At 41.4% G+C, this 15,039-nt stretch overlaps 1 protein-coding gene across 2 annotated transcripts in view; it reads right to left on the bottom strand.

The window, feature by feature from the left end:
- LOC107036100 (spondin-1) overlaps positions 1 to 15,039 on the bottom strand; it is a gene marked incomplete at its 5' end in the record, with an annotated part of 533,388 nt that overhangs the window by 407,668 nt on the left and 110,681 nt on the right. For both annotated transcript variants that reach the window (XM_015253838.1, XM_015253840.1), the window contains 1 exon segment: positions 3,240 to 3,363. In XM_015253838.1, the coding sequence (XP_015109324.1) occupies positions 3,240 to 3,363 (124 nt within the window).

Raw genomic sequence — 15,039 nt, 5'->3', positions numbered from 1 at the left:
CACACATCGTAATATTCGTGCGTTAAATCCACGATATTCCGATGTGAGTGAGTAACCGGAGTGCAGCGTCAGCGGATTCCGCTCCGGCTACTGGCCTACTGTACGTTACACCTTGCAGGTGTGACAAAGACAGTGATCCGAATATACGAGGTGAATAAATACTCGTGAATTCGGATTCTCTGGGCCAGTAATACGACGACACTTTTATACTTATAGCTTCTTTGCATTTATGTTCGCCTGATGCCTTTCGTATCAGACCGAACTTTCAATTGTTAATTATAGTATTAAATAATCGTTTAAAATCAATCTCAATAAAGATTTATTAATTGCTAATTATCGCGAGTGATATTCCCTACAACTGAACCCATCCGCTCGGGTCCATAACAGTGGAGAAGATGGATAGGGAGAGGTAGAGAAAAGAAAGATAAGGGTGTAGGATCAAAAGCGATCCCGGAATATCTGGAGAAAGAATGGGGGGAGGAAAGGTGGAACAGACTGGCTAGATATAGGTTAGGCGATGGAATGAGAGGGGACAGAGAATGGGAGAAGGAGGAAAGGAAAAGATGTAGGAGATGTCATGCGAGGGAGGAAACATGGACGCACGTTTTGGAGCTATGTAGAAATGAGGAGGGAGAAGAAAGGAGTGTGTGGGACAGAGTACGGCAGATTCTGGACGAAAAGGGAGAGGGTGAATGGTGGATAATGGAATGGGAGAAGGAGGGGGTAATAGCAGTGAATGAGTGAAGGGGGATGTTTGGTTGCATGGGTGTGTGTGGTGGAGGAGGGTGCTGTGGGAAGGGTCTCAGGGAGGGATAGGGGAGGATGAAATGAGAATAGGGCTCTGGACGAATCAGAGGAATATCGGAGACCGGTAGCGGGGGACACTCGCACTTGCACTCGCACTCTCACGCTCAGCCTCACTGTCGCACTTGCTCTCTTAATCAACACTCGCTTTCAGTCTGGCAGGTTAAGTTGTACATAGTAGTTATAAGTTGATAGGATTGAGAAATGTAAATAGTAGATTATATTAGTAATAACTTTAGAAAAGAACTTATAAGGTGTATGTACGGGGGGGAAATGGAAGTTTTGTGTATCCCCTAGGGGAATTAAATAAAGAAATATTACTACTATTGTCACAGGAATAGATCGTCTATGATAAAAATTATAATTATTTTTAGATAGAGCCCTGATTGTACGTTGATCATTTTCAATTGATATCTTCGATTCAAATCATAAAAATTGTGCTTGATTGAGTCATTTCATTCTGTTCAGAATTGCTATCTTCTAAGAATTTTCATTGTCTTTGTAAGAGAAATAATTTTTGGATTACTTTGAATTCATGAAAATCAAGAAATGTTTTTATTTCTTTAAATTGTTGGTTTTACAGATCATTAAAAATTAACGAGATATATAATTATCGTTGAAATCTCATTCAAGGTTAGAGTTAAGTCCTTAATGATTATATTTGTTTATTATTCATACGTTAACTCAGAGAAAAAAATAAGAGGACACATAAATTTACATTCAATTTTTTCCTTTATTACCTAAATATTTTGATTTGAGAAAATTCGAAGAATTTACAAATGGCGAAAATTTGATTGGTCAAGAGATAAAATGATTCAATCAATGTCCTGCAAATTATTGTCCATTAAAAATATAGTAAAAATTGAAGACTTGAATTGAATGTAAGTCAAAAATCTATTTCCAAGTAAAATCTCTGTCTGCTCATTTCCAAATTCCTCGAATAAGCACTTACCTATCCCCAGCCATTATCTTCGCAGATAGTCTAAAAACAGGTCAAATAAAATACTCATATTTCGCAGATTTATCAAAGATAATGTTAGAAATGCGACTAAAATGCCAGAACATTAAACTCGAGCATCATCGGGAACCTTCGGTTGAGCGGTCAGACGATCGTGAAAACCCCCAAATTTAATTTTACATCGCACTTCATCGGGTACAGTAGCTTTTTGAACTTCACCTAGCTCACTAGTAGCCAAGTACATCACCAGTCCTTGTAAGATCAACGTTTCGTTCAGTACATCACCACAATAATTAGTTAAACTTCAACTAAATTTAGTGATTCAACAGTATTAAATTCAGAGACAATTATCAGTGAAATAAGACTATCAACAGTGAAAATTATACCAAAGAGTGTAAATAGTTAATTAACGACGTGGTTCGATCCCACGCATAAACGGGAATTTTTATAATGCGTCTCAACGTTAATTTTCCAGCACTTCCTTCCACATTTTCTCCCACATCCACCCTAAACCTAGTTCCTCACCAAACAGATAGGTCTGCGAAATCATGCCATAATATATTCATTTGTGGACACCGACACCACCGTGGACCCCACCATCAGTGAACTAGCCCCATCTACTGCAGAGCATCTTAAACCCCACTCACACTTGTGATCCCTATGTCGCCAACAGCATGGCCAGGGCTCTCCATTTCCATCACTCCATGCGGTAGCTTTTTATGAATAATTCAAATGAATAAATTCTAAATATGATTTAGTCGTAATAATTCTCGCGTGCTGATCTAACGAGTTTCCTATGTTGGTGTGGGAGTTGTTGAACGAACTAAATAATTCAACCGTCTTAATTTCTTCGACGGAATATGAAGATTTCAAATGCGTTTGTTTGATGATTATTGTACCACTAAAAACAATGAAGCAATAATTCTCGCGTGCTGATTTAACTTTTTTTGTATGTTCGTACTAAGGTTGTTGAATTAGGTAAACAATTCAAGTGTCATAATTTCTTCTCAGAAATTTTGACATTTCAAACGCGTTTGTTTGATGATTATTTTAGCACTAAAGGTAGTGTAAAAATTAAGAAATTGAGCGTAGGTCTTCCATGATACGCTGTAAGTGTTGCATCAATCACGCTATCATAAGATTGTGTGATGATCTCTAGTATATGAAGTTCTTGATATGAATCATGGGCATTGTAGTATGTTTTCGTCGTTGGATTTTGCATAAATATCGATTATTCATCTTTTTTGGAAAATCGTAAAATGTCCAATTTCAACGCACACTCTCCGGGAATCTGCAACACCGGAAGGCCGGATTTCTTGTTTCAGTAGATTTTTCTTGGAAACTGATATCGAAAATCATCTTGTTTTCTATCTTACCTACTCCAAAATTCTATCCGACAATATCCCGTGACGTTACAACATGTGAAGCACTATATAAACTCCCATCTTTAGCGAATTAAGTGTAATCAGGTTCTTACCAATCATGGATACAAGGGACATCAGGTGATGCTTTCGATCAACTCTAAAGACTGCGAATGTACGACCAGTTACGTTTGGGTGGCTTATGCCTCGGGCTTTGATGATTGTTCTAATGTGTTGGCTCTGAAAGTACAATAAGATGTGTAAATGAGGCACTAAATATTAAGAAGTAATGGGAGCAGTTCCACATTAAAAATAAAAACAAAAAAGGCGATGACAGGGACCCCCTTGTCGTTGTTTCCCAAAAAGTTAGTCATTATTTGGTAGTAAACTTTCGAATGGATCCAAAGCTACTGGCTGTGCCATGTAGAGAGCAAAATTAGGCAACACACATGGAGCATTATCTGACGGTACCCCATTTCCACTATTTCTATATTTTTCGTCTATTTACTCCATGCATTTCATTATTTATTCTTCCACTGTGTTATATTTCAGTGTATTTATATGTATATTCTGCATATAGTAGTATTCCTTTTTTTTCTTTTATAAGTGTATGTGACTGGATTAGGATTCGGTCCTCACCCAAAATCCTCGATAAAAACAGTGACGAAACGTTTTTTATCTTCGTTCAATGCCGCCAAGTCATGTCGTATGCATGGAATGAGAATATGGATGTTAGTATTGGCTTGGTGTAATGTGATGCCATTGTTAGTTACTAATTATTCTTTTTTGGAACATAAAATTATTTGCGTAATATAGTCTTTGAAACTAGACAGTATATATGAGAAAAAGGGTGGGAGGGAGCGAGAGAGAGAGAGAGAGAGAGAGAGAGAGAGAGAGAGAGAGAGAGAGAGACATGCCTCGCCGTTCCGTTTGGAGCTCACTTTTCGCTCCGCAGAATGCCCTCTCCACATAACCTTACTTATTACGATCGTCGATGAGGCTCAGTACCGTTCAGTCCTCTTCACTTCGGATTCGAGTTGCATTAGTCACATGTCAGAGCAGCCGATTAAAGAAAAATCCGAATTTCAATCAATCCCTATTAATTACATTCCAAATATGCCAATATTCCTTGCATGATTACTTGCGCAATGAATACATCATATCTCCCCCTCTCAAATCGGCGCCGTTCTAGGCTTGTCTCCAACCGAATCCCCACAAGGACGTAACAAACTCGAGCAGAAATACGCGGCGATCCGCCACGCGGTATTGATGGGGGCTTTGCACCACACATCATGTTCCCAGTTTAGGTCAATTAAAAGTTCTGTTTCGGGAATAATTAACCTTTGTAATTATTACAAATGAGTTCAACTGGACGAAGAGAATTGCCATTCGTACGGGTGTGTCTTTTCCCTCATGATTTCCAGTAATTTCATACATTAGTGATTAGCGCTAAAATCATAGATTTTTGTATCTCACTATGGCGATTGATGCCACACACTGCGTATTCTATAGCTAACTTCTTATTCGTTCCGTTGACTTGCTTGTATGTCCTGCTAATTATTATTGCAAATTTTCCTCAATTCACGACTGTTTCCGGAGAAAAACTGTTATACCCAGCGTGGGCTGCACCTATAATTATAGTAGATTCGAGGCTTGAAAAGATAAATCCCATCAATTGTTTATCGGCATCTAAATTGTTGGATACAAGAGCGAGATGTCTCGACACACAGGCATATACCCACACACACAGTGTGGACAGCGCGTTGACGCGTCTCTGTATACCTGTAGTTAGTTAGATATAATAAATAGCTAAAGGCAGACGTGCCGATTCACGTTTATTCTCGCGTGTTTCTGAGTTACTCATTCTCACCATATCACTCGTTCCATTGCTTGCACTGTACGAAGTCCTAGAGGTTATGAGCGTTGCACGTGATTAAGTACTTGGGTTGAAATCAGTGAGTTTTTTTTCGGGAGTTTTTTAGGTCACTTTGGTGTAAATAAATTGAAAAATATCGGACTCAAGTGTGTGAAGATGGGAGAGGCCGGCGAAGGTAGTTGTGGTGGAACGAACTTTGGACTTAGAAAATTGGGTGAAAATAACTATCAGACATGGCAATACAAGATGAAATTGGTAATGGATAGGGAGGCTGTCGCCGAGGAGGCCCCTACGAGTGAGGGGAATGAACTCACTGCCTGCAGAAAGAAAAATCGAAGGGCGAAACAATTAATTGGGCTAATGATAGAAGACAGCGAGGTGTCTGTCATTGATGGCCTTGAAACAGCAAAAGAAATGTGGGATGCCTTGAAGGAGTACTACACAAAGGCATCATTCACTAACACCATTATACTTTTCAAGAGAATTTGCCTAAGTAGAGTAGTGGAGGGGGGCAATATGGAACATCACATAAAGAAGCTTCAGGAAATGATGAATAAACTCCTCGGATTCGGGCAAGAACTTCCAAATGCATTAAAACTGCGATATTCCTGATGAGTCTGCCGGACTCTTATGATTCTCTAGTACAGTCGATTGAAGGGAGAAGGAGAGAAGAGTGTACTCCTGCAATTGTGAAGTTTTTCCTGATCGAGGAATACAGGAAGAGGGAAGGAAAGACCTCTATCGATTCAGCGGAATCTGCGATGAAGGTCAAAGATTCGAATCTGGCCAACAAATGTTTCTTTTGTCAACGGAAGTGGCATCTGAGGCATGAGTGTCAGCAATATCTAAAATGGAAATCAGAAACCAAAACCGAGAATTCCTGGCTACTGCGGCAGTTGAAGTTTCAAGCGAGAGTGACAATGATGGCTATAATACGGGTTACGATGTGGCATACTGTGTCGGTGATATGAATAAAACGACACAAACATCTTCATGGTATTTGAACTCGGCTGCCACGAGTCATATGACGTGTAACATCGATTCCTTTGAAAAATTGGACACTGACTATCGCTCGACTGTACGTGTTGCCAACCAACTTTTAAGCGCAGTATACGGTATAGGCTCTGGGAGAATTAAGTGTCGTACAGCAAATAGGAAAACACAAATCCTAAAGGTTGAAAAGGTTTTGTTTGTCCCTGAATTTTCGTCGGGCCTGCTGTCAATTACCGTACTTGACAAGCAAGGCTACAAGGTATCGAGAGAGAGTGGTCAAATGAGAAATGAAAAAGGAAATGAGGTAATAGCAATCGGTGACACTCACAACCACATGTACAAATTAAGGCAGGAAAAGGTCGAATACGCTTACTAAACTTCATCCACTCACCCAAATCTATGTATACACGTTTGGCATGAACGTTTTGGTCACCGAGACCCGAGGGCAATCGAGGCACTCAAAAGTCGCCAACTTGCAACTGGAATCAAGATTGACGAATGCTCGATTAAGACAACATGCGAAAATTGCATAAAAGGGAAGCACTCCAGAACATCATTTCCCCAGGAATCGGAACACAAGAGTACGACGCCTCTCGACCTAGTGCATACCGATTTATGTGGACCCATGCCGGTGATGACACCCGGAGGTCGAAGGTATGACATGACTATAATCGACGACCACAGTGGATTCACCTATGTTTACCTTTTATGTGAAAAGTTCCAAGTGTCACAAATAACAGAAGACTTTGTTGTTTATAGCCAAACTCAGTTTGGGAAGAAGCCCAAAAATATAAGATCTGATCAAGGAGGCGAATGTTTGAAGCAGGAATTGAGGAATTTTCTGAACGAAAATGGGATTCAGACTCAGTTGACAACGCCGTACACACCACAACAGAATGGGGTCGCAGAGAGACGTAACCGTTCCCTCATCGAAGTAGCTCGGACGATGCTCATCGACGCGAAACTACCAGCCACATATTGGGGGGAAGCTGTAGTAACCGCTGCATAAGTGCAGAACTTGCTACTTTCAAGGACCAAGTCAGCTACTCCCTACCAACTCATGTTCGGTAAGATACCCGATATTAGCCACTTGAGGGCATTCGGCTGCAAAACTTATGCGCACATTCCAACCGGAAAGAGAACTAAACTAGATTCAAAATCACATGAATGTATCATGGCAGGTTACTCAAAAGAATCGATGGGTTACTGACTACTCGTAAAATCATCGAGAAAAATAATCATCAGCAGAGACACACGGTTCCTGGAGATGCAGCGAGGTAGTGACGAGGCATCAGTCAATGTTGACTTGGATAGCAGCTTAAAGCCGTCGAGAAGGGGTAACGAGAAGCATGGATCTGACAAGGGTGAAATCCAACTCACATATAAAATCAGCCCAGGGGAAGTAGCATCAGGGGAAGTTACGTCAGGGGAGGTACGTCAGGGGAAGTTTCATCAGGGCAAAGCACGTCGGGAAACGCACTGACACAAGAATCATAAGGATCCAACAAGGCAGAACCGTCGACTCAAGAGGAAAGAAGGAATTCTGAGTCTACGGCTCTACCACCCAAAGCAAATCCTGATCACACGATAAACATCTCTGATATCCCCCTGGCACAGAGAATCATCCAAGAACCCGAGGGAACCACGCAGAACCCAGGGACCTCAAATTCAAATGACGAACCGCTAGATATAATAAATAGTTTGCCATTTATCAACTCGAGAAAGGGTTGAGAGTTTTCGTCTAAAGGCAGACGTGCCGATTCATGTTTATTCTCGCGTGTTTCGGAGTTACCCATTCTCACCATATCACTGGTTCCATTCCTTGCACTGCACGAAGTCCTACATAAATATGGAAATTTATTATTTGATTATAATAACTATGTAATCTGACTGATTACAAAGAATTCACGAATTTTGTAGGAGTAGGAATCCAATTCAGGTGCGATCTGTGCAGACCCAACCTTCTCTTAAGTACTAAATTGATTGTTTATATTTCATCACTTGGTCAGCAAAATCAGTGACGCTGGCAACTGTCACGCTGGCAATGCTCTATGTCTACACATTGAACAATAACGCAATTGATCAAATGTGGGGCACAACATTCCGCCCTTTTTAAAATAAAATTTTTTCATTTGCAATAACAAAATTTTAACGAACAAAAATCAACTTTCCTCTTCCTTACAATCTAATTGTGTATTAACAATAAAAAGATTTCCACTAATGAAAACCTACGTTCTTTTTATCTTCAAAACAATTTTTGAAAACAATAGCAAAATTTGACTAGCAAAATGTATATATTTTACCCCTTTTGAAACAAAACTTTTCCTCACAAAATTGTAACGAAATTTAAATTCCTCTCCCTTTAAAAGACGAATTTTTATTCACCACAAAAATTCCATTTAATCCTTCATAATGTTGCCCTGCTACTACAAGTGCTGCTTCGAAATCATGATGTACTCCTTGAAATCGCAGGAAATATCTCCCGGGTTGCCTGGATGATCCAATGTCCGAACATCCATCAACACATCCTGGATAATAATCAGTAGCTTCCAAACTTTCATCATTATCATCACCACCCTGTTGTGCCACAACGTCGCTAAATATTCGTTGTATTCTGGCAGTGACTGCGTCCCATACCTTACCAGGAGAATTCATGTATTCCTCAAAGAAATCGTCTTTAGATTTCTGCAAATTAACTGCAATATACCCAACTGCATCAGTTATCCGCTGGTGTCTCACTCGTGGTGTGTTTTCCCCAGACCCATTCTTATCTATAAAATTCTGTCTTGCTCTGAAGGTAACTTCGTGCAATATTCACGCTAATTCCTCTCCTGCTCTTGTCGCCACTGAATCAAGCGAGTAGCCATACATACTTTTCTGCAAGTAGCTCGCTCAATATCTATTCTTTCGAGTAGGCTCACACAGTACCTACTTTTCCGAATAGACCAGGTATCCAGTAAGCCTATTACGTTCAGCCACTGATAACCTGCAATCCGCTGTAGTTCAAACATTCAGTCTATCGACCGCTCAACTATTTGCTGACAAGTGCTCCCTGACCACTTCACCATCGATCAATCAGACCCAAAAATGCAACGTCGTTCCCTACGTCGACTTGGTTCAAATTCAAACGTCGCTCAGTACGTAGATTTGAGAATTTGATGCGAACGTCACCCAGTACGTCAACTGAAAAATTTAAATACATTGACCTTTGTAGCCGAACACTGCTGCCACCAAATGTTCTACCCAGCGTGGAGGGTACTTATAATTATAGTAGGTTTAGGCTTGATCATACTAAATTGCTTGATTATAGTAACTACGTCATCTGACTGATTCCAAAGAGTTTACGACTTTGTACACGTCGGAGTACAAGTCAGGTCAGATCTAGGCAGACCCAACTGTCTCTTGAATAATAAATTAATTGTTTATATTTCATCACTTGGTCACCATAATCCAGTGATACTGGCAAGTATCTCACTGATAATGCTATATGTCCACATATTCAATAATAACGCCATTGAAAAAATCTGAGTCATAACAAAAGTACACGACCGACGTCGGTGGCCGAAGCGGCTAGATGCGAGCCTAGTGTGCGGAACGGTTGTGAGTTCGATGCCCCGTGGAACCGAGTTTTTCAACCGGAGGCTCCGGCGAACGGGAGGTCGCTAATACAGTGACCGGCATGGGTTTTCTGTACCGGCATGGGTTTTCTGTGGTTTCCCATGCTACTCCTATTTTCTATAGGAGTGCGAATGCGGTGCAGTGTAGAATCCACAGCCGCATGCATAGGGTTGGATAGGGCCGATTGGCCAATCAGAGGGCAGAAAGGGCCGGAATATAAAAAAAAAAAAATTACGTTTCAGAAAATGTCATTATGCTACCTTCATCCGTTTTATGTTTATCTTTTATCAGTCGTGAATTGTAGAATTCTGGCTGGGGATGGAGACGCTATCTTTTCATTTATCTTCAACTTTTATACTTGCAGTCCATAACAGTAATCTCATTTCGGCTTTTTCACTTTAATTAAATAGCTCTCAAGGCCATTTGTAAGGATATTTTCCCGGGTTGTTCACCCAGGAAAAATCCAAACTACTTTTTATGCCGTCTCTATCGCTCAATAGTCGGGCGCCAGCCGAACCTTCACGGGAGGTTCGAAGAAAATCGGCCTCTGAGGCAAACTCGTCCACTCAGAGGACTTCTGTGGCCGGGCAAAGGGTTGCCCAGCTAGCATCAGTGTGACACGGTAGAGTGGGCGAGGTTCACCAGGAGTATCTTATGCCAAACGTCACCAGCCACTATTTCAGGCTGGAAATTAAGCCTCACGGCCTAATCATCCATGTAAAGTGAATTTACTCTCGTCCTGGAGGGTTTTTCACTCTCTCAGTAGGCTTTCGCCTCCCGAGTATTTCGACTCAGGAGTGTTTTCAGAATTAGATGCGAATCAGCCGGGACTCCTCAGAGCCTGGGACGCCGAGAGGCTGATCCGACCAAAGTGGAACACTGTTACCCACTTCACGACCACCCACGCTCTCGGCCACCAGTTACCGCTTCTGTCATCGCACGTCACCGTCTCCGGGTACTCGAATGTCGGCACATGGTCGGGTCGACAGGAGGACGATCTCTACTCCAGACCCACGGGCCCATGCGCACGACATTTGTTTCGCCGAGCCGGATAACGCCGGAAACAACAAAGTCGTCACTAAGAGTTCCGAAATAACTCTTTTTCCATTTGTGGGGGATGCGAGAGCATCCCCCTACGTTCGCTACCATCAGTTATGCACCTGGCCGCGCTGAGCTATTCGCCCACCATTCCCGTGGCCATCGTTCAAGCCAACACCACAGTATATTTCGGAGAAATCCTTTCGACTTCCCCGCTCGAGCGTCCGAGTTCGACTAACTCAGAATCTTACTAGGGCCTTCTCCCCCTCATCTGGATATCTCAGCGACGATAGGTCATTCCGTTACCCTATCCCCACCAATCAATCCCACGGGATCCCGGGGGCACCAGTCCTCTAACCTGGCCGTTGGTCCCTACTCTACTCTGACATAGCCTGTAGAATCGCCCAGTTGGACAGCCTGTACGTCGGCCCCTTTTCCCCTAGCACATGCTGGGCGAATTCCAAAATAGCGATAGTCCAGTAACGTCCTCCAGACCTCCAGGGGTCGCGGTTTCACCCATAACCGCTATGCCTTAGGTCTTTCATCGGTTTGTCGCTCATTTCATCTAGTCGCGGCTTTCTTCAGCCGCCTCTAGATGTCACTAACTGTTTCTCTTCACTAAGTTAAGAGTTCACATATCTTTTTAAGGGGATTTCAACCCGTAACGAGAAAATCTCGTTACACATTCCACGTCAAATCCGAAATGAAACAAATGGCAATTGTCTTGCAGATTTTTTTTAAGGAGTACATGAGACCAAGCGCTCTGAACATTTTTGGAGCGACACGATTTTTTCTCAGCAAGTCATGATTTTTCAAAAAAATTTCATTTTTTGCACATGAATTTTGATTGTTTGAGGAAAACGCGAAATAATTGAATTTAATCATTAGGACTCGAACTATCGTTTCCACACATTGGAAGGGCATTCGAAAGACTTCAACATGAGCGCAATTGATCTCAATTCATTCAATTTTTAGAAACGTTATGGCAAAATCGATTTTTTTTTCAATCTGCAATTACTCGAAACCAGAAGTCGGTGATTCACAATTTTACAACGGTCGTGTTGCCAGATGAGGTAGAACGAGTGTTGTATTTGGAACCAAAGTTTGTTCTAGAAGTAGACAATGGATGTCTGCCAATCCCGACTATCATCAAGGACATTGAGCATTGTGTCCAAAACATAGTGATAAAAGACGTGGAGCTTGATGACCAAGGAGAGGCTAGAAATAGTTCAAGATCTGAGATGATTAACGTCTTAACAAACTTCCAGAACAGGCCTGTGTCCAGGAAGAGGAAGCAGCTGTCTGATGATGTGAAGGCCACCAGGAAGTTCTTGAAAGAGAATAACCAGATACTGTTGGCGAGGTCAAAAAAATGGGAAGCAACGGTACTAATGTACAGAGTCGAGTATTTGGAAGTCATGAAGGATATGCTGAAGGATGAGACTGCTGGAGGAGCAGGAGATAGTAGAAGATCTGATGGCTAAGTCCTTGAAAACACACAACGCAGTGATGCCGAGGATGTACGGACTTCGGAAAGTACACAAGGAAGGATGCAACTTGAGACCTGTTGTGAACTCTATCAGAGCTCTAAGCTACAAGATAGCAAAAGTCCTTCATAGTCTGTTGTCTAGAGTGGATGCAGCCTCCCAATTTAACATCAAGAACTCTCAGGAGTTCGTGCGGTTTGTGAGTAGTGTGAAGCTTTCAGATAGCTATGTGCTCGTGTCCCTCGACGTCGTTTCGTTATTTACGAACATCCCTAAAGAGCGAGTTGTCAGCATCGTGGAGGAAAACTGGGAAAAATGGTCTCTATTGCTTCCACCTCCAAAAGCGGCGGTGATTTAACTCATTAAATTTTGTTTTGAGGCCAGTTACTTTACATTTGATGGGGAGATCTACAGTCAAATTGATGGAAGTAGCATGGGCAACCCAGGAAGCCCTATTTTGGCTAGCCTAGTAATGGAACACATCCTTGAAATGCTACCGTTTGAGATCCCTTGGATGAAACTTTATGTGGACGATACGATCCTCCCAGTACCAGAACATCAGGTGGAGTGGGTGAAAGAGCAGTTTAGCTTGGTCCATCTCCGCATAAAGTTTACGGTTGAGGAGGAAGTGGACTGCACTATCAATTTCCCGGATGTGAAGGTCCATCGTGATGAAAATGGATACTTGAAGCCTAATTGGTACCAAAAACCGACGAATACCGGGAGGGTGATCAACTTCAAGTCCAACCATCTGACATCACAGACGATGGAAAACGTATTCAGACTCCTCCATCGAGCGATTGGTTTGAGTCATCAAGATTTCCACGATGAAAATGTGATGAGGGTGAGAGAAGTGCTGGAGAATAACGGCTATCCCAGCAGGATCATAATGAGTTGCATGCGGAGGTTTGAGGAACGCGAAGACGTTCTGGAAGTGAAAAAAGCTGATATCAGGAAGGGGTTTAGATTCCCCCTAGTTACCGGACTGTCGCAGCAACTCAACAAGTGTCTGAGGGAGACTGATTCGAAGTTCTTGATATACAACTTGAGGATAGTGGGGGACCTGTATTCGAACCTGAAGGATGACATTCCTCTGGTCAGCAGATCGGAGGTGGTGTATAAGATCCCCTGTGAGTGGCAACGTTGTTACGTTGGACAAACGAGACAACTGTTGGGCACAAGAGTGAGGCAACATAAGTACGATTGCACCCCGTTGAAGTACTTGAAAGAGGAAAAGACGGCTTTAGCAGCCAACCACTTCAGCACGGGACATTACTTCAGGTTCGATGAGACCAGAGTTCTGCATACAGAGTCGGATTGGAAGAAAAGGAACATTAGTGAAATGATCCACATCTCCTTGAATAACACTGTCAATAAGCGGGAGGACACCCAGGGACTGAGTTCGATTTACAAGGGAGGGCTGAGAAAGTACAGGAAGAAGCTGGAAAGGAGAGTCCCCTGAATTATCAACTGGTCACGAGACGGGAGGGGCTGACACCTTGCGGCGAGGAGGCCGCGATAAATTGCACAGTTCGATGACCGGTGAAAGGAGGGGAGAGATATGGCTACTTGTGTCAACACAGCTTCTGACATTTCACCGCTGCTACGTGATATTTTGTGTTCTTCGTATGTTAATTTATTGTTTTTTGTGTCGATGTCCAGTTGAAAATGATAATTTTCCACGTGATACAGTTAGAAAATATTCCGACTAAGCGTTAACGATGTCAAGGTATTTTTTCTTTTCCTTTGCCGATACATTCATTATATTTTTTAAAATAGAGACTGAGGTTATGTAAATATCGTGTGATGAGAAGCTGATGTGAAGTTGTTTGTATCATTTTTTCCAGAGCCTGAAGAAGCTAAAATATTTAGCGAAACGCCGCTTTTATGACAGATTAACAGACGTGGTTATTCTTTTCTCCAATATCCCTTGAATTTCCTCTTTCATATTACTCGAAAACTTTTTTTTCATCTAAAATTTTAGGGGTAACTTTGGGACGTAACGACCTCTATTCTCACGAAAGGACAATGATTATTCTGCAGTCGTCCTTCGTTAAACGAATGATTTTTTTTTCGAAAAATTCGTTTCCGGGAACAATGCGTAAATGACAAATAAAAAAAATGTATGACTAGTAATAACTGAAAAAGTGGCTTATTCTAAGTTATATTCCACTTCAGAACATATAACTATCAACCTGATCGTTACGGTGAGGGAGAAGACACTTAAAAATCCTCACAATCATTAGTCATTTGTCCTAAATTTTCTATTTTCCATCAGGAAGAGATGATATGATCATCTTCTCGAGCAATATAGTTGTCATAATTGAAACCTATGAGTATTGCCTGGGAATGACCCGACTGGATAATTAAGTGATTAAAAAACGGATAATTCGCTTATGTAAATCCATAATTTTTTTTCCCAGTGGGCGAATGATAGTGGGTTTTTCAATTATTAGTAGTCGCAACATTTGTTTTTTGTCATTTATCCATTGTTCCCGAATACGATTTAAAAAAAAATCACTCATCTAATGGAATTAATTAATTAATTAAATCGAGTTGGATTGCCCTCATTTTGAAGGTTCTTCAATAACCTTCCATTGTGCGAAATCAAAAATTCCGTTCTTAATGAATAAATTCAAGTATTTCATCTTTTTTCAAGCTTTTAAAATTCAAGTAGAAAAAGTGGAATTTTTTGAAAAATCATAACTCGCTGGAAAAAAAATGAATTGCTCTAAAAATTTTATCAGAGGTTGGTCTCATATACTCTGTTTTCAAGAAACCATTGCCAAGACAATCGGCCACATGACTTTTTTTAAATTTCGGTTTTGACGAGGAATTTCTCTTCTATCGGATTTTGAATCATTGGACATCAAAAGTTGGCTACTTCGAAGAATAAAACCGCCA

The sequence above is a fragment of the Diachasma alloeum genome, unplaced genomic scaffold, assembly GCF_001412515.2.
Source record: "Diachasma alloeum isolate Michigan unplaced genomic scaffold, Dall2.0 Dall_scaffold_00204, whole genome shotgun sequence".
NCBI lineage: Eukaryota > Metazoa > Arthropoda > Insecta > Hymenoptera > Braconidae > Diachasma > Diachasma alloeum.
The sequence above is the reverse complement of the archived record's forward strand: the minus strand, read 5'-3'. Positions and strand labels throughout refer to the sequence as shown.